At 46.4% G+C, this 20,177-nt stretch overlaps 3 protein-coding genes and 1 pseudogene across 3 annotated transcripts; 2 read left to right on the forward strand and 2 right to left on the reverse strand.

Annotated features, from left to right (window-relative positions):
- Window positions 1–2,013: 2,013 nt before the first annotated feature.
- Window positions 2,014–6,077, reverse strand: LOC149115241 (uncharacterized). Its single transcript, XM_089284783.1, has one exon. The coding sequence runs from the start codon at window positions 3,904–3,906 to the stop codon at window positions 2,851–2,853; it is 1,056 nt and encodes a 351-aa protein (XP_089140909.1). The 5' UTR covers window positions 3,907–6,077; the 3' UTR covers window positions 2,014–2,850.
- Window positions 6,078–8,723: 2,646 nt separating this feature from the next.
- Window positions 8,724–11,144, forward strand: LOC149115242 (uncharacterized; annotated as a pseudogene).
- A 3,664-nt stretch (window positions 11,145–14,808) lies between these two features.
- Window positions 14,809–16,059, reverse strand: LOC149115243 (uncharacterized). The gene has a single exon (XM_089284785.1). The coding sequence runs from the start codon at window positions 16,057–16,059 to the stop codon at window positions 14,809–14,811; it is 1,251 nt and encodes a 416-aa protein (XP_089140911.1).
- A 163-nt stretch (window positions 16,060–16,222) lies between these two features.
- On the forward strand, window positions 16,223–18,814 carry LOC149115244 (uncharacterized). The gene has a single exon (XM_089284784.1). It carries the CDS (start codon window positions 16,647–16,649, stop codon window positions 18,102–18,104), a length of 1,458 nt encoding a protein of 485 aa, XP_089140910.1. The 5' UTR covers window positions 16,223–16,646; the 3' UTR covers window positions 18,105–18,814.
- The last annotated feature ends 1,363 nt before the right edge of the window (window positions 18,815–20,177 follow it).

Consider the following 20,177-nt stretch of genomic DNA (forward strand, 5'->3'; position numbering starts at 1 on the left):
TTTACCCAAAATAAGAAGGGGGGCGGGGGGAGAGCCCAGGCCCTCCGTCCCCCCTCCCCTGGATCCGCCACTGTATTATATTGATTATCGGCAAGAGAACGATACGTGATATTAGGCAAGTTATCTCAGTCGCATTTAATTTTACGGCCAGAAAATTCCGGATTTATCGTCATGACATGATGCACTTATGCGAATATTTTGATATTTAAAGAGGTTTAAAAGACAGAAAACCTCTGAAACGGTCTTTAAATGCTAGATATAACCACTTACTTTAAATTTTGAGATAATGTATTTGACATTGCAAATCCTGTAATAGAGTTCGTTTGGTTACAGTTTGTTATTCATCATTCTATTAACATGTTCAAGTTTTGTATCTGATTACTTGTACAATAAATTGTTTGTTGCGTTTCATCAATTCGACTCCATCAATCGCACAGCGTAAGGGCTTGGGGAATAAACGAAAAACTAGACCAAATCGAACATGAGGAAGGAATAAAGATTATTTTTGTTTTATTCCCCCAAGTCTCGCAGCCAAGTTAGAATTTTATCACATCAAAATTGGCTTATTGATAACCTTGGCGTATACCCAGATATAGCCTGTGAACAGGCTCTGGCTTGAAGGGTCTGACCGCAGCTGGAAGGGCCGAGAGGAAACTGGATGAGAGTGAAGTGGCCGAGGAGGGAATGGGGTGCGGGTTGGGGCGTCTCCCCTCCTCTCTCTCTCCTCCCCTCTCTTCTCTCCGCTTTCATCCCGCTTTCCATCCTCGATTAGAGAGCCTTTTCACGGGCTTACCCAGATACTCTTTTAACTTCAATTATGTAGGACTATTATATGGTACTACGCATCTGCAACTTTTATTAATTCTTCAATTCCTTCCATCGATCTCGCTCGGACTGCCCAACCTTTGTTATTACCAGTATAGCAAATAACTATTTGGGGTTTCTTATACCTCAGGTGTAAGGTGAAACACCTAAATATGACGGGGTGTTTAAAATTCTTAACGTATTACAAGCTGCTAATTCAAGATAGAAGAACTGAGAACATATCCATGAAAAAAGGAAGAAAAATTTCAATTATTTTCACTCTGTAATGACTGTAATGTACCGGTCGACGCGAATTAAACTTCAACAATCCCGCTTCCGGCCAACCCCAAAATAAAAAGTGCGCGAATTTCTCCAAGTCCCCTCCCCTCCATCCCTTCCATTTGGTTTCAAATTCCCGCCCCCCTCCCCACCCCACCCCTGCGCTCAGCGACGAGTCAAATGCCCGGGGTATGTCCGGGGACGGGGAGTCGATGTTTCTATGTGATCAATTACGTAATTTTCTGGCTGAAATTTTATCTTTTCTGAATCTGTTTATTCTGATGTCCGAATGTTTGCAAGTGTCGTTTGAGGTTACGATAACTGCGTGTAGCAGACGCGAAAAGTCTCTTTTCGTTCCCATACATTCTCGGTAATTTTGTCGACAAACTTTTTTCTTCCGAATTCGGTTTATTCTAGTGTTACAATCTTTGCATGCGTTAGTTATTGAGCGTTGCAAAGTATGGACACGCAGGGTTACTACATTGGCGGATAGCAAACAGAAAACGTAGTAATTGTATTGTCCTTGTATTTTTGCCAAAATTTTCCCTTTTTTTCGAATGTGGCGCGCGCGTGCGTTAACTCTTTTGACAACTTTTAACACTTATTGTAGGTCGATAACAACTGTTATTAAACTCCCTATACATTCAGACCTTACAAATAATAATGCCAAATACCGCAATTACACTCCATCTCAACTCAATGAACTTCTTAAGCTTTTACTTATTCTTATGAGTAAATTTGCGCCTTAAATTTCACCGCGCGGTTTTGAACTTCTTGTCAACAACAAACCAAGGAAATATCATCACAGCAAATTATCGCCTTTATCTTTATTTTAAATATATTTTAAAACTGTGAATTTTTCATTTACCCCAAACATTGCCTTCACTGTCGGCAGATCAAATCGTTCCAGTCAATAGAAAACATCAAACATGCGGTAAATCATCTTTAATTACTGCTAGTTTAATTTATTACAGCTATTAGCATTAAAAGCAATCACTAGACTATAGAAGTAACAACTTGACTTACTGTCTCGAATCTCTGTTTCTGGCAAACACTTGAAAAAACCACACCAAATCATTAAAATGAGACCTAAGGGCTAACTTTGTTGTTCAGTAGGTATTTCATTAGCTGTTTTTCATCGACTGAAAGATTTCTCACTCGCACAAAATGCGACGACTATTAAAACAATAACCCAACAAAATGATATCTTGTTGCCAATCTCGTCAGACCTGAACAAACACATCTTGTTACAACAGCAAGTATTTTGAAGTTAGGTGATCGCGTGATATCGGCCTGACAATACTGTTTCGTTTCCCTAGAAACGAAACAGGTAACAGGAAAAAAGCCAATTTTGGACATAACAATACTTGAGTCAATAGACTGATTTCCGTTCTGATGTAACATTCATCAAATGTGGAGAGCAAATCCATTCATTGTGTTCATAGTAACGACAAAATCTAAATACAGATAACCACGCGAATTCGTGTAAAAAATGTATGTGAACATTCAGTTTCTACAACTTAACATACCCATACGCCCTGAACCTGAATAGCTATGACTAGATACTGCGTATATCAAAAAGCTAAATACGAATACATAGTGTATGTCAGGGAATTATGTAGGAGAGCCAAATTCAACTAGATAAAGCGAAATTACTACAAAATTCCAAAACACTTCGTGGCCTAATTAACAAACACAATTCTGACTAATAAAGTTCACCCGTTTCACACTTAACAGAAGAATTCTGAGACGCGCACCGATTCAGCCTTACTTTGCATGACTATAGTAAATTGCTGGTTCATCAGGTGGTTTTGAATCTTCGGTAATCTCCAGGTTAGGGCTGAAAAGGTTCTTCTTCTGGCCAAACCCCATTTGATACTGCCAAATGTACACCTCAGAGCGGGGCCGGATATGCAGGTTAAGGGTTTCGGATTCTTCAGTGATGTTACTCCATTGTTGCTGCTCTGTGTTAACGCTCTTTCCACCATACTGGACTTTGAGGCTAAACTGATATTTGGAGATGGCCTCACTCAAAAGACCGCTTTGGTACTGTGCTCCCGCCTCGATGGACCAGTTGTGCTCTATGGAGGACATTTCACTCCTTGTGAAGCCAACGGTTTTCGTGATGGTTGTTTTCCAGTCGACTGTAACGTCGGTTTCATTTGCAAAAGATTTGATATTATGCCAATAACCAAACGCTTTTCCGTCGGTTTGAGCTATGCCGCCAGGTATAAAGTTGAGGACTGACTCGTGAACGCTGAAAGTGGCTGGGTTTTCGTCGAGATTCATGTTGGTGCTTCTGTGGTAAGGGACACTCCATTCGCCTGCTTGCTTCAAACAGTAGACATAATCAGTCGTACCCCAGAAGTAGAGACCATCACGGAACGCTTCGTGGATGCTATATTCAACGGCACCCTTGTCAGTGTTCATGTTCTCCACTCGTCGATAGACGCCCTTGTCGGCAAATACGATGTAGTAATTGCCAAACGCAGAGTAGTAGTGGCTTCCTCCACGACAGTTGGGATGAAGACTGTACACCACAGCATCTTTGTCTTCATTCATGTTGGTAACTCTACGATATTCGTTCCCTTTAATGATGTAGTACTGATCTTCGGTGGCCAAGTAGTGATCGCCCCACTGACAAGCTGGACTTAAGGAGTAAATCTTGATATCATTCCCTTCATGGAAATTTGCGCTTCTCATATAGACGCCAAGATCTGAACGAATGATATAATAGTCGTGCTTAGTACCACAAAAGTCGATTCCTCTGGCCTCCTCCGCACTCTTCGGCACGATCTCTGGATAATCTGGAAGGTTAGACATGACTTGAACTCAGTGTCTGCAGCTGAAGTTAGCCTTTCTTGTTGAGCACTTGCGAAGCAAGCAAACCTCGGGGCGTTGATTGTGAAAGTGAATACAGCAAGCTAATTCATGTATTGATATACTGTGACTTCCTTGTCGTAAAACCGCGCCCATGTCTCGTACCAGTCCCCTTCTTCTCTTAGGTCTCTCAGACATGGCTAATTTCGGTAGAACAACAGATCTCAAGGGGTCGGGGGGTAGGTGGTTGGGGGCGGAGGCATTTATCCCAAACACATTATTTTAATCATTCTAGTTAATTGATCTCTCATTACTGTCGCACAAACATGGCTCATGGCTTCTTATTCAATGCCCAGCTAAACGAAGATTTACTAGCATTCTTTAAAAAAATTGTTTGGCCGGTCATTTAGTGTTTTTGCTACTTTGACCAGCTGCCAGTCATTCAGCCACTTTTACCACACAACGAGAACTTTATTTTACCAGGCAAATACGTAAATTTGTCGCGAATGTTACAACTCAAGAAGCTTGGAAGCCAGCTCGATTGGTTTTACCGGAACAGTGCGACCTAAACAAACAAAAAAAAAAACAATGAAACATTTAGCGTTACAAGAACTGGGCCCCCGCGGCCCAGTTGATATCGAAAGAAAAGAGCAAAAAACGTTTCTCTGAAGCAGCGCTAGCCAAAATCACAGCAACCCAATACCTCTCCATAGACGGGCGAAAAAATTCTAACCCAGCGATAAATTTATCATGTCCGATTCGCACCACTTGCCAACTAAACTTCAGCAGCACAGGGGTTTTTTTTATTGTTACATGAAACGTGCATAACTGCTTACAGCTTCGAACACTCTATGTAGAAAAGTATGCTTTTAGAAATAAACTTTTCGTTGAGAGAGGAGACTGTTACTTATCTGATAACAATGAAACAAGGAAATATCATCCACAGGATAATATCGCCATTGTGTTACATCTTTTTACCCCAAACATTACCTTTGCTGTCGGGACATGAGTTCGTTCCAGTTAATTGAAAACGTCAAACACGCTGTAATTATCTTTAATTACTGCTGGTTTCTTGAAACTATTAGCATCAAAAAGCAATCACTAGACGATAGAAGTAGCAACTTGACGTACTGTCTCGAATCTCTGTTTCTGCTAAACACTTGAGAAAGCACACCAAATCATTAAAATGAGACCTAAGGGCTTACTTTGTTGTTCAGTACGCATTTCACTAGCTTTGTTTGACCGACTGAAAGATTTGTCACTCGCACAAAATGCAACGACTGAATCGATAAGCCAACAAAATGACTTCATATTCCTAATCTCGTCAGACCTGAACAAACACATCTTGTGCAACAGTGGGAATATTTCTTAATAAGTACCAGGACGACTCTCAAACAGCGAAACATTATTTCATTGTGTAAAAAGTAAGTTCGTTGTGAAATTACAACCCAAGAAGCTTAAAAGCCAGCCACTGACAAAGCCAAAGATTAAACTTTTAGCAAGTGTTTTGAGGTTACGCGATCGCGCGATCGGTTTCACAATACTGTTTAATTACTGTTTCGTTTCCTTAGCAACAGGCAACAGGAAAAAAAACAATTTTGGGCATAACAATACGTGAATCAACAGATTGATTTCGGCTAATAAGCTGTTGACTTTTAAAATGTAATTTTGATTAAACATTCATCAAATGTGGAAAGTAAATCTACTCATTATGTTCATAGTGACGACAAGATCTAAATACAGTCGAACTGTAGCCACCCTCACTTCATGCAAGGAAAGAATAGGAGAATCCACACTCTTTCAAGCGATCAATACTTAAAACAAGGTTCAGTACCAACTTGTAACTTAACGGTATAATGTAGGTAACATTGTGTAAAAGTACTGTGCAATAAATTGCTCCCTCCTCTTCTACGGTATACAGCGCTGTATTTCTATGACTTACAGTTCACAACAAAATATCTCATTCCGTCATTTCGCAGTTGTTACGTTCAGGATGGCCGCTTAATACAGGTAAAATAACAAAGAAAGACAAACATAGGACTGCTACAGGGTGGCCGCGGCCGCTTATTAGAGGTGGCTGCCTAATACAGGTAACAAATACAGCGTTTGTATGAGCGAAAAATCGGGACTTTGAAAACTGGCCGCTTAATAGAGGGTGGCCGCTTAATACGGGGCCGTTATATACAGGTTTGATTGTACAAATAACTACTCGAATTTGTGTAAAACAAACATGAACAGTCCTGCGCGATGAACTTTCTACAACTTAACATATTCATCAGTGCCCACTTAAACCCGAATAGCTCGCTGAAAATAGTCGCCAACCATTATAAAGCCGTTTTTGGGACCCTCTAAAATTTTCACGAGATTGTCAAAGCCTATGAAGTTGAAGGAGGGATGTTTTAAAGAATAGCAATGAATTTGTGTTTGATTTTTATCGCAAAGGAATGCTTCTCTTTTCGACTACAGCATGGTGATACTGACAATATCTGGATAGTAGAGTGTATTATCGTTTGTCTCACGATGTAGTCACTTGAGATGTAGATCGCGACGTTTCGACTGCTTAGTGCTGGTCTTCTTCAGGCGATAAGGTCGACTGATTGCACGGTATCATTTATATCACAAAGGTCGGCTGTGATTGGTGCATTTCGATCCTCCTATTGTTCCATTGTTCCGGCGAGTAGCTGTTCCCTCAGTGGTCCGCTGTTGTACCGTTCTCCTGTTGTTGTGTTTCTTGATCGTGGGTATCCATGCTTAAGGAATTTCAATTCCACTATCCCTGTTGATGTTATTAGGGTGAAGTCTTATGTGAATAGCTTCCTTGACCCTACGTGTGTACCAGTGAGGATCTCGATCAATAAACTTGACCTCATTCCGGATAGGATAGTGGCCGGTCTCGTGGGTGTGTTTAGAAACGGCGGAGGTCTGGGTACGGGCGAGTCGTATATCCTTGTCGTGTTCTTTGATCCTCTCCTGCATAGATCTCGCTGTTTCCCCAAATGCGCGTGGCTGATGCGGGGCCGGAAAGAAAGCTGTGGAAAGCGGTGTGTGGGGACCTTGTGCAAGCAGCACAACTACCAGCTAAAGAAAGGGATAAGAATGCCGGCCCCATGTCGGGTCTGCGGGGTCGGGGTGCAGTGCGCCTACCGGTTATGCAGGGGCTGCGGAGGGAAAACTGTAAACCAGCGGCTAATGCGGAAGGGCAAAAAAGCGAAGAAAGATTTCGATCTCGTTCTGCTCGAGCTGAAGGCAACACAATTAGAGAAATGAGGATAAGTATTAAACCGCAAGGAACAATGGCTTCCAATGACCAAAGGTTTGAAGAAAGACTGGGAGAAGAACTTGCAAAAATCGATCCAGAAACGTTGCAGTATTTTAACCAATTACTTGCGGAAAACGCACCAGCCGTTAGAAAGCTTGTCGAGAACGTGATGGATGAACCTATTTCCCAAGAAACGTAGAAGCGTTTGCAAAAACCTTTACTTCCAAAACCTTACCAACCAAGACCCCCTCCACGGCAAAGAAAGGGGAGAAAAAATCAAGAGCTTCTGAAGGAGTACGACCCCTTTCCTGCGCAGAACATCCGAGCAGTGACAGACTACCAGAATGAGATTCTGTACCTGTTCGATGATGTAACGCATGAGGGGGAAGAGAGTAAAGGACGGCGTTATATTCGATGGCACTTCATCAGAGGTCTGGGAAAAAACCTCACACCAGACTTTATGGAGAAGATATGAGAAAACGTAAGTACGTCTTTTTATCTGAGGCATGTTTTCTCGTATCAGTTGCGCAACATTGAGGATGGAACGGTGATTATTTACTACACAATCAAGGGCTCACCTTGGATTAACAGACTGGAAGATGCGGAAGAATGGCTCACCCCCAGGAAAAAAGTCGCCTTGAGCTTGAAAGTGTTGAAAGGTCGAATACAAAGTGGGTGTTTGAAAGCTTTTTCAACGCTGACCTGAAGGTTGTGATTGACAGGCAGCCATTGGTTGGAACAGGCCCGTTACCGGACTGGCTGCGCAACCTTGCCCATAGCCGGGCAATGGTGGCGTTGGACACGTATTACGACAACCTGTGCCTATGGCGGTGCATCGCTGTGCACCGAGGAGCGCGCCCAGATCGGTGCACAAAAGAGGCAAGAAGCTTGGCCCAGAGTTTCTACAAACTCGAATCCATACCTGCAAACTTCGCAAAAACGTCTCTAGATGAGTTGGACAAGGTGGAAGCCACAGCCGTCGCATCTTGGCTCGGAATACGTGTCTACGAGCCTGAGCGTTTAGAAGACGGTGAAGTGGTATGGCATGTCAGAGTAAACGCGAATCCCAAACTGAAAAACATTCTGACAATCGGTATCTACGAAGGGCACGCTTTCCTGATAAAAGACATCACAAAGCTGGCGAAAACCTATGAATGCACTCATTGCCGTCAGAGATTCACACAAGCTTAAAGTCTCAAACGGCATTTCCAAACCTGCAGTGCAGGAAAAACGGCAATCTATTACCCGGGGGGGGGGGGAAGTCGAAGCCCCGCAGACAGCTTTCGAGAAAGTGATGTACCCAAACAGCACGGCATCTAGACAAGCGCTGCTGTGGCTGGAGCGAGAAGCGAAGCAACGGGGTATCCACATTCATCATGCAATGTGCGGGCATGGGGGCGAGAGATGGCTTCCGCGAGAAGGTGGGAAAATGAAGAGCTCGCCTGTCGACGGGTACAACCACGAAACGAGGACGGTGTTCTAATACCACGGCTGCCCTTTCCACGGATGCCCAAAATGTTTCCCACGCTATCGAGAACAGATGATTCTCAACAACGGTAAAACCCCTGAACAACTGTACCAAGCCACCCTGAACCGTACCGCATTTCTGCGGAAGATCGGCTACGAAGTAATCGAGGCATGGTCTTGCGAAGTTGGGCATCTTAAGGGGGAACTTCCGAGGACGGAAACGAAAACTTACCAGCACGCAACCTTGTACGATTTCGAGTCGTATGGCGATAAAAACTATCGGAAAGAGCCGACAGGAGCGTTAACGATAGAAAACGCGCACGTGCCAATCTCGGTTAGTATCGGCGACACTCTTGAAAGAGAGCCCACCCACATCTGTGAAAGAGACCCCGCGGAGTTGGTCCACAAGTTTATGAAAGAGTTACATAGACGCGGAAAAAACATCCAGGACCAGGTGCGAGCGGAGTTTGTGCCAGAAGACATGCACCTGCTACCAAAAGAGCAGCAGCAAAAATCTACGAATGGTGCAACCAGGTTCCTGTCTTAGGGTTCAACTCAGGCAGTAACGACCTGAATCTGATCAAAAACCACTTCGCCAGCACTCTTGCTGAAGTATCAAAAAAAGTCAGAGTGGCGAAAAAGGGGAACAAAACCATGTTCTTACTCACCTGGGGGGCCCGTTTCCTCGATATCATCAACTACCTCGGCCCGGGGACGAGCTACGACAAATGGGTGAAAGCCTACGGATGCAAGGCAGTGAAATCGTGGTTTCCCTACGAATGGTTTGACACCCCCGAAAAGCTTGATTACCCCGGGCTCCCAAAATACGAGGACTGGTATTCGAAGCTAAAGGGCGAATACGTTCTCACGCGGGATGAATGGTAGGGATGCCAGCGAGTGTTCAAAGACAAGGGCATGCGCACCTTCGCAGACTGGCTGCGTTACTACAACAATCTCGATGTGGCTCCCGGCCTTGAGGCTCTGGAAAAGATGAGAAACTTCTACACTGAGAAGGGGATAGACATTCTGAAAGACGCTGTGAGCATCCCAGGCGTGAGTTTGCACTACTTGCTCCGGGAGCGGTTGAGCGGGGCGCAGATCTTTACAGCCCGGGCGAAGAAGCGTATGAGATGCTGAAAGAAGCTGTTGTTGGGGGGCCGAGCCTGGTTTTCACAAGGTACCACGAAGCTGGTGTCACGAGGATAAGGTCTCATCAAATATCAGAACCGCGTCTTTACAAAAAAATCATCGGTTTAGACGCCAACGCTCTTTATCTTTCTACCATGCTCAAAGACATGCCTTGCGGGAAGGAAAATGTCAAGCACTACAGAGGCGCGTTCCAAGCGGAGGCGGCCCCTATACTAACGCACATACTCAAAGAAGGAAAATGGTTTGGATTTGGCGAAGTCGACATCGTGATTCCAGAGCGCTCGCATCCCAAGTTCGATGAGATGTATCCTTTCTTCTACAACAAACAGGTGCCTGCCAAAGCTGTGCCGCAACATATGGCCGATTACTTGGAAAGAACGGGCAGAAATCGCGGAGACGGAAAAAAACTTGTGGGAGCGCTGTCTGCAGAACGGATGTTGGTGTACGCCCCTCTGCTGTTGTGGTACGTGAACCACGGGGCGGTAATCACGAGGGTTTACAGAACAATCGACTACAAACCGGCCAAGATCTTTCCCTGGTTCGTGGAGCAGGTGACGGAGGCGCGCCGGTCAGGAGACGTGGACGAAAGCAAGGCGTTGCTCGCTGAAGTGTTCAAACTTCTGGGAAACAGCGCGTACGGGAAGCTTATTGAAGCTTTGGAGCGGCAAACAAATGTGATTTACACCAAAGACGAGAAGGTGGTCGACAGAGCCTTGCGGAGCGCGTATTTCTCTGATCTTGAAGAGGTCGGGCAGGCGTATGAGTTGGAAAGCCGGAAGCCCCGGGTCACAATCAGAAGGCCGTTTCATATTGGAATCGCCGTCTACCAGCTGGCGAAGCTGCGGATGCTGGAGTTCTATTACGACTTTCTCGACAGGTATATCGACAGAAGAGATTTTGAGCTGATCCAGATGGACACGGACAGCAACTACATTGCAATCTCCGGCGAGCGGCTCGAAGACATTGTCCGGCCAGAGCTGAAGCAAGAATTCGAGGCGGAAAAAAATCAGTGGCTGGCTTGGGACAAGTGGAGCGGCCGGACCCCAGGCCTCTTCAAACTTGAGTTCGAGGGCAGCCGGATGATCGCGCTCTGCTCGAGGTGCTATTACGCCGACGAAGGAGAGGGCGAAAAAAAAAGAAGTTTAGCACGAAGGGCATGTCAAAGAAGCAGAACGAGATAACGTGGCAGCGTTTTAAGGAAGCGCTGGAAGGCAGCAAAGACACGGCAACCAACAGAGGTTTCAGGATGCGGGACGGGCACATGCTCACTTACGAGCAGCAGAAGCTGGGGCTGAGCGCTTATTACGACAAGCGGTGGGTGCTGCCTGATGGGATACATACCGAACCAATCGAATTTCACCTTTAGTTCACGTCAGCCGGAGGAAGAGTAGTGTTTGGAGGGACAACCAGCAACTCTTCACGCACGAAGCCGCGCTTGGGACCGTCGCGCAGATAGTAGAGAACGGGTTGATCCGGTTTTGTGAAAGATCTTTCAATGCTGTAAACTTTCAAAGACCGGGCTGGTAGAGATAACGAACTTGGACAAGAGAGGGAAGTATTTTTTCGCTTTTTCCAACAAGTCTTGAATAAGGTGTCGAAGGCCTTGCATAAACAGATTTTTCTTTGATGGCAACGGCGGGTTTCTTGCCGATAAGACTAGTGACCTCGTTGTTCAAAGCCGAAACAACTTCAGGAAGTCTTTTTACCCAGGCAGTGGACCGCTGGCCCTCAGAGAGTCGCATTTCCGCGGCGTACTGGTGGCCGAACAAGCGCTCAGCGAGGGTGCGGTTGAAACGTTCAACAATGGCCTGGTCGCGGTGAATGTCAGCGCGCCCGCGCCGGATATATGTTTCGTGCTTTTCCATCTTCTTTGTGACAGCGCCCATGAATTCGCGCCCGGGGTCAACCTGCAGCATTTCAGGCCATTTGAGAGGCCCGCGCTTGTATATCTTCTGAAAGGCCTGGGCGACCTCATCAGAATTTTTCGAAGTCAGGGGTTTGGCCTCCTTGTAGCGGCTGGCCACGTCGACAACGGTCAGCGCATATTTGAAAACATTGCGGCCACGAGGTAGCTTGTCGTGCGGCAGAAAAAGAAGGTCCGCCTGATGGACCTTGTTGGGTGTTGGAACGTCGAATTTCGGCCGAGGAATTCGCCTCGGCGCGGGGAGGAATATCTGCCAGAGCGCTTGCTTGATCAGCCACTTTTTTGCGGTTTCTTCAGGTACCTTGGCGGCCTCGGCTAATTTTTGGATCGCGGCGATTCCTTTCCAGTAGCCCCCGGGGCCATGGTATATCTTTGCGAGTTTGGCGTCCATACCGTTACTATAAGTAAGGCGTAAAAAAGTTTAAAGGAACCGGAAGGCTGCGTAGCCCAGAGCGAGCACCCCGGCGCCCACGAATATGAGTTCACCATTTTTTTGCTGCTCGCTCGGCTGATAGAAATCTGAGAACTTGGGCTCTTTGGGGGGTATCATTTGTTCGTCAGGATGCGCCTGGTTGTAGAGTTTGAAGGCATAGTCAGTGTTGGTGAAGTTCTGCTTGGCCTCCGCCTTTATTTGCGCGTTGGTCGCAATCCAGTCGAGAAGATGGGTGCGGTCGCGCGTTTATTTGGCGTAAGCCGCTTGATAAGCCTCGAGAACTTTGTCATGGCGCTTTTTTTCTTCAAGCGCAGCTTTGTCGCCCCCGCCAAGCGCCCTCGCCAGATAATTGCCACCGATAAAAGCCGTGGCGTTCAACACAGCCCCACCAACCATAATCGCGATGCTCGCCATGGTGCTATATTGCAGAGTCTTTTTTTCAAATCATTAATTTCAGACGCTGTCAGGAAGGATTTTTTGATCCTCGAGGTACTTTTTGAGCGCAATGCTGCCCGCCATGACGGCGGTGAACTGCACGTAATTCATCGCGCTGCTGCTGGGATCAGAAGTAAAATTCTCTTTTACAACCTTTTTTGCGGCCCAGCCGATGCCAGCGGCTAAGCCAGTGAGAGTAGCGGCGTCTATGATGGTCTTAACAAGCTTGTTGTCGGACATGATAGCGGTTGATATAAGTAAAAACAAAAGTTTAAAATAAATTAATCTGTCTTTTCTTCTTCATCCTCGTCATCCTCGCCATCCTCGCCATAGTATGCGGCGGCCAAAATATCGCGGATTTTATCTCCTTCTTCATCTTTTTCAAACAATGTTGCACGCAAAAGATCGCGGACTGTATGAAAAATCTTTACGTTGAAGTCGTACCATAACAGCCCAATACCAAAAATTGCTGCTGAAGAGATACGAATTTGGGGAACGTCAACTTTCTTCATGTTTATCTACTACAGGTGAAAGTTTAAATCATTTTTTTCAAACCTTTTGTCTGTGTCGCGCGAGCAGGTTCTGGCTCAACACGCGCGGGCTCAGGCGCGGGCTCCGGTGTTTTTTTGGCGAATGCGGTCTTGAGCTCTTCACGTTTGTAATAAATCCCGACAAGTGAAACGACTATGCTGGCAACAGCAAGCCATTGGGTGGTGCTGAGGCCGATATTTTTTTCTCCGCTGCAGTTTGAGCTTTCGCCTTCTGTAGTCGGGGCTGGCTCGGGGGCCGCTGTTGTGGCTTTCGCCTTGTTGCTTGCCATATAAGCCTCAGCTGCTTTTTTCTGTTGCTCCCGGGCCAGCCGCGTTCTTTCAGCAACCATTTTTCCAGCGGCCACACGCTTGGGATTTTTTACGCGCTGCGTTGACGTTGTTGTAGTCGGAGTTGTCGCTTGCTGTGTGACATCGACGGCAGGTGCGCTCTCGGATTGTTCGGTTGACATGATGAGCAAATATAATAATGCTTAAAAATTCACTCAGGATTTTTCTGCAATCACTCAGCGGTTGTTGAGGATTGCTCTTCCGATTTTACTTCGGCCTTTTTCTCCAAATGTGAGTTAAAATCAACATGTTTTGTGGTGATCAGCGCCGCGTTGGCCGCAGCAAGAAACCGGCCGCACTTCAAAGCAAGGTTGCCGGCCAGATTGGAGAGCTCTTTGTTTATGATGTAGTCGTTTCTGAGTTCTTTTTGGTAAGCGTCGATGTCTTTGATGTTGACGGTCATTCCGACCACTTTGGATACAAGAAAAATAAAGCTGTCGATCAGGCTTTCTGTTGTCTTTGAGCCCACGTACGTCTCGTAGCGTTTGGTGTATTTCTCGACCTCTTTGTCGCTCAGGCGCTTCACCTGCTCGTGGGTTAACTGCACTCCGATGGCCTCTTTGGCTTTGCCTGTAGACACCAGCACGGCCAGCTGCTCACGAAGAGCAGGAGTGTCAGGTCTGGGGGCGGTTGGAACAAGGTCACCCGCTACAACACTCGACGGCTCAGGCTCGGGTTGAAGTAGGTTCATAACTTCTGCTAACGCGGCCTCTTCTTCAGCCATTGTTCAAGGCTATATACAGCTTCCATTTTTTTTTTTATTCAAAATAACTTCACCCCGTAGGTGTGGCGAAGCGAGAACACGAGATAAGAGAACTTTCGCTCTTTCAGCTTTGAAACCAGACCTTTGTACTCATCCTGAGAGAGTTAGCCGGCGTAATCATCAAAAATGGCTTTCGTGGTCTTGGCCGAGGGGGTGTAAAAGAGAACGATCGTCGCCACGTTCTCCCGGAAGGAAGATGTTATGCCGGTCATCTTCTGAGTCAGCACCCAAACGCTGATGCCCGTATGTCGAGCAGAAAAGGCGAGATTCACCAGCTCGCCTGTACGCCCTTTCACATCTTTGGAGGCTGCGCAGTCATCGAGTATTATGAGCGTGTTGGCGCCCTCGAAAAGCCATCTCACGAGCTTCAACCACTTTTCCACGTCGTGCTGCTCACACATTATCACATCCATTTTTGGATCATTTTCACCAATTCTGTGGTAGGTCTTGTTGTGCGCGAATGTCGGGCAGATGAGCACGATGTAGTCGAACTTGAAGCGGAAAGGGCCGTAGATCTGGTCCAACACAAACCTTGATTTGCCTGAATTCGTCGGCCCCACAATGAGAGCGTTGAAGGGTATCTTGCTTGGGTCCATATTAAAACTGTACAGATTCTAGCTGTCTTTCCATAAGGTTGAACTGGGAGTCGGAGATTACGAATACATGGCATTTCACGTCGCCTGAGCCTTCGGCTTTCCGCTCAATTTCCAGCTGGACCTCGTCTGTACTGTTCACAATGCGGGTGCCGCTGCCGTACATCGACTGGTCCGCCATGGAGCGCATGTCAATCACAAGCCCGAACTTATCACCGGTGTAAAACTTTGTCGCATTCATGTGCTCGGTTTTATTTTTTTCTTCCACAAAGAAGCGGTGGGCCTCTTCCCACATGTCCTTGCCTTCGATGCCGTCGTTGAAAAGCATGTTGGGCGAGCCGTTGACCGTGACGCTGACTTTCGTCAGAGCCGGGAAAATGAATTTTTCTGAATCTCTGTCGCCCGCAGTATACGGCTCTACAAACAGGAGGAGGAGGGCTTTTAGTGACCTTCTTTGGGCGTTGACTTTGATGTTGATTCTCGTGTCAGTTCCTTTTTTGAAAGACACCTCTTTGTCATGCATCACGTGGTCGTAAGTGAACTCTTTGCCGCTGGAGTAAACGCTGTGTGCCTCGTCCGCCAGAGTCTTGCTGCGGATAATTTCGTACTCGAGCTGGATGTTGGTCAGCTTGTATTTCAGCTGGGTTGTGTGGGAGCCTCTGACCACATGTATAGCTTTAGCAAGTTTTACATCGAACGTGAGGTCGTTGTAAAGGGCTTGGGGGTAGAAAACACCGGGGTTGGTTAAAATCTGGTGGTCAAGCCTGATCCGGTACTTGCTTCCGTGTACCTCGTTCAGCTTGTTTTCAGCGTCGACGCCCGAGGTTTTCTTGTCTCCCGCGCCTGAGCGGATCTTGCATAGATCCTCGCTCTGAATCCCTTCGCGGAGCATGTTGTCTCGCTTTTCCTGCGAAAGGAAAAGGTCTTCGAAAGTTTTGTAGATGTCATAGCCAACCGTGTCTTGCAGGATAGTGCCTGCAAACTTCACGACCAGCCTGTCAACGAGCGCCCGCGTGACGTTCTGAACAAGGAAGTTGTTGGCGTGCCCTCCAGAAATGTCGATGTCAAAGCGAAGCGCTAGCGAGCTCGGCACCAGAACCTCGTTCTCGTTCAGCTTGGGCACGGAAACATACAGCTTATCCCCGGGGTTGGCTTCGGAGCGGATAAAGGTGATTCGCTTGACCGCGCGCTCGGCCTGCATGGCGTGTAATGTCTTTTCGTTGTAAGTTGGGCTAAGGTTCTCTGGCACTGACATTGTGTATTAATACACCGGCGATTATTTTTCTAATTTAAAAAATAACAGGCTTGCAGGCTCGTGTCATGTTGATTAATTCACCTTCACATTTCATTACCGAGCTTAAAATTCACCATCTTTATTAACTTATCACTACTCACGATGAATTCGATAGCGTTGATCCTAACAGTATGCAGGACACCTATCATATATGAACTCAGTTAAATGACCTTGCTCTCCATGAGTTCTCGTAGCTCAGTGGATAGAGCGCCCGCCCGGTGTTCGGGAGGTCATGGGTTCGATTCCTGTCGGGGACTCAGAATTTTTCTTTGTCCCACGCTCGTGTCATGTTGATTAATTCACCTTCACATTTCATTACCGAGCTTAAAATTCACCATCTTTATTAACTTATCACTACTCACGATGAATTCGATAGCGTTGATCCTAGCAGTATGGAGGACACCTATCATATATGAACTCAGTTAAATGACCTCGCTCTCCATGAGTTCTCGTAGCTCAGTGGATAGAGCGCCCGCCCGGTGTTCGGGAGGTCATGGGTTCGATTCCTGTCGGGGACTCAGAATTTTTCTTTGTCCCACGCTCGTGTCATGTTGATTAATTCACCTTCACAATATATCGCTATGTCGGAAGGCGGCGAATTTGGTTACAAAGACACGGACCTTGATAACCGGATTAACCAGAACGATGATGATGATGACGAACAAGAGGTTAACAGAACCAAACCTTTTGACCCAGGTGCGGCATCCACTCCCTACCAACCCGGCGCCCCCTACAACGAGGGCGTACAAACGGAAATGAGTACTTTTCGTCACGAGCAGTCCGGCCTGCCTGACACTTCTTATGCCGAGACATCATTCATTGTTGGAGAAAATATCCCTTTGCTCGAGCCTTTCATACATAACGAGGACAAACCGGCCATGCTTGAAAGGGCAAAAGAAAAAATCAAAAGTTGGTTCCCGAAGGTAGACTTCAAAAAATTGGGCCCAATTGGTTTCAGCAAAAAAGGTAGTCAAACTGAGATCGTTTCATTTGGCCCAAGGGGAGGTGAGTCTAAAATTTTCAAGATTGGCGACCAAGGGTTACAAAAAGGTTTCACAGACGCGAAAAAAGCAGCTCTGGGGCCAAGAGCTGAAAACATCATAGCTGAAGACCGCGACACCATCAGAGAACAACGCCAAAGACAGATAGAGGCAGAGAGACAACTACGCCAGGCGGAAACACTCGCTTCGCAAAGAGAAGAAGAAAAGAAAGAAATCGAAGTTCTGAGAGGTAAAATCGGGAAAACTAATGCTCAGATTGATGCCATTCAGGATAATCATGGTTCGAATCTTGAAAGTGAAGCAGAGCTGCGTAGGCTGAAAGAACTGAAAAAGAACTATCAAAGCGATTTTGAAAACAAGAAAAAAGAATTGGACTCGCTTACAAAAAAAGTACAAGAAATAGATAAATTGAAAGCAAAGCTTGAAAGAATCAAGACCTTGCGCGCACAAAAAGAAAGTGAAACAAACGCCATGGAAGAAAGGCTCAACCAAACAAAACCGTTGGACGACCTGAAAGAGCAGGAAAGCGAGCTGCAGCGCCAAAACGAGGAAGACCAGGCAATCATTCAAGATGAGAATGCCTCGCCCTCCGTCAAAGAAGCCGCAGAAGGCAGAGTGGCAGGAAGAAACGAGGAGATCGCGCGTTTGCAAACTCAGATTGCGGAAAGGGAAAGGGGGCGGCCTCTCATGGAAAGGGTCAAAGAGATCTTCCAAAAATATGGCGTGACGTTGACCGCTTTTCCTAACGCCGCCGGGACCACAATCGGAGCTGTCATCGGGGCCCTCACCAGAGGTTTGAAAGCCACCGGCAAAGCTTTGGGAAATGGCCTCAAAGATATTGCCGCGAAACTTGGTTCTCTGCTGCCCGGGCTGATTGGCTCGGTTGTGAGCTTTCTATTCAAAGCCGCCGGCCAATTCGTCGGGTTTCTGGCCGAGCACACCTGGCTGCTCATTCTTGCCGCGGTGGCCTTTTTGTTCGAAAAATATCTTAATAAGCGGCGTTAACTTTACCGCCAAGCCATGAACAGCAAAGCCGAGAATCCTACTACGCCAACAATGACAGCTGTTTTGTTTATTTCGTGTTGCGATGTTTCATCTGGAGCCTTGGGCTCTATTTTTTGTGCCGTCGGCTGTGCTTGCTGAGTTTCGGTAGAAGCTGATTTCCTTGATTCGGCTGTTGCGGCTTTGTGTATCGGGTTGGACGGATGGCTGTTGGGCGGGTTAATTTTTGACGGGCCGCCTGCCATTAGTTTGAGCGCAGCTTTTTTTGTCTCCGGGTTTACCTCGTTGTTCACCCCAAGTTTCATCCCGGAGACCGCCTGTTTCAGCTTGTTGTTGTAACCGATTGTGCTTTCGGTGTTTATTATCATTTGCGCGGGCATGAACCAGGCTATGGGGACTACAGCAAGATTGAGCCTGACCTTCGCTTGATCCACCGCAAGCTGGTACCTTTGTACGCTCTTGGCCAGGTCGGGCTGTCTGATCGCGCCTTCCATCAGCACCAGGAACTCGCTTTGGGCTTCTTTCGCCCGGCCGCCAGAGCCGAGAATGCTGCTGCGGACGTTGACTTGCGCGCCCAGGACGCAGTAAACGAAAGCCTCGATTGACTGGTTGATTCTCGACAACCCCACCTGCCTCAAACCGGATGCTGTGTTTGGCGCGAACCAGTCATACTGGGCCACGGCATAAGGTTCAATGAAAGAAAGCAGATTTCCTTTGCTTGCCGCACCGCCTTCATCACTGAATTTATAGAACCCTCTTGGATAAGCGGTTCCTGTTTTCAACGGCCCGTGCCCTGTCACGCCAATGTATACACTTCCCAAGCCGTGCTTTTTCCCTTGTGTGAAGCGAAAATCGCTCGAGGGATCAATGCCGAACTCGTCGCATATCCTTTTGTACGAAGCAACGTCCTAATGATTGTTCATTTGGCTGAACGTCGGGTCTCCGGGCAAAGCGCTTATGCTCTGAATACCTCCTAGCTGGTACAAAATGCGCCTGACCGTGAAATATACGTGGAAGATATAAAAGCTCTTATCTGCGGGGGGAGATTCATCCCGCTGTCAAAGATTTCGCGAGAAACTCCGCAACCTTGTGTCGCGCAGAAAACCGCGAAGTTGAGCTGTTGCGGCCAATATTTCATGTCTGGCCCTCCTAACCAGTGTTTTGATTCGGTTCCAGAAGTGTGCCTGAGTTTGATTTCTTGAAATATTTCTCTGAATTTTGTTGTGAAATATTGCCCAGGCGTGACGTAGATTTTTATTTCGGCGTTGAATATTTTCTTCAAGCTTGGCGCTTTACCGTCGAAAGGTACCGCAGGGATGGGCAAGGAAACTTTTGAACCAAGTGGCGACAATTGGTAAGGAAAACCCCCGCTGTCTCCCAAACCGAGCGCCTGTTTCATTTCCGCGCTCCAATACCGCCTGTCTGAGCCGAAGACCCTTTGAAACGAGCCTTCGCTTTCTTTGAAAAACACCTCTGCTGTTGCGTTATTTTTCTCGTCGATGCTTTCTTGTGAAACGAACCGGCTTTTGTCCGCTTTTGGAAAGTGGTTTAAAAAATTTGTCCAAATTCGCCATTGTATTTGAACACAATTTTGTTTGTTAAATATAAAAATGGTTGTTCTCACTATTGTCGCACAAAAGAATGGAGAGACTATCTATTTTGAAGAGCCGATACCGAAAGTACATTTCATGAAACTCATTTCTTGTAGTTTATTCAACAGCTGGGACACTTTGAAAAAAGAAGGTTCAGCCTCCTTGGGAGATAAAGACAAAGATAGAGCTTTGTCAATTAGTAAATTACTCCCAGGGTATTATGATTTAGAAAGCCTGGCAAAAGAAATAGAAGTTCTGTTCGCAAAATATAGTTATAAGTTGGAAACAGAAATAAATCAACCTGCTGGCCAGCTTATAATAAAAAATTTTGGGGTTGGGACAAAGCCGATTGAACTTGATCGCGATTTAGCCGGTTTGCTTGGTATTGGGCGAAAGTTGAAGACTATAACATTCGTAAAACGGATTACATCTCTAACGACATATTTTATTCATTGTAATTTGATCGACGAAGAAAAGAATCTGT

This window comes from Orbicella faveolata, unplaced genomic scaffold (genome assembly GCF_042242905.1).
Source record: "Orbicella faveolata isolate gen_17 unplaced genomic scaffold, um_ofav_v1 contig_13, whole genome shotgun sequence".
NCBI classification, from domain to species: domain Eukaryota; kingdom Metazoa; phylum Cnidaria; class Anthozoa; order Scleractinia; family Merulinidae; genus Orbicella; species Orbicella faveolata.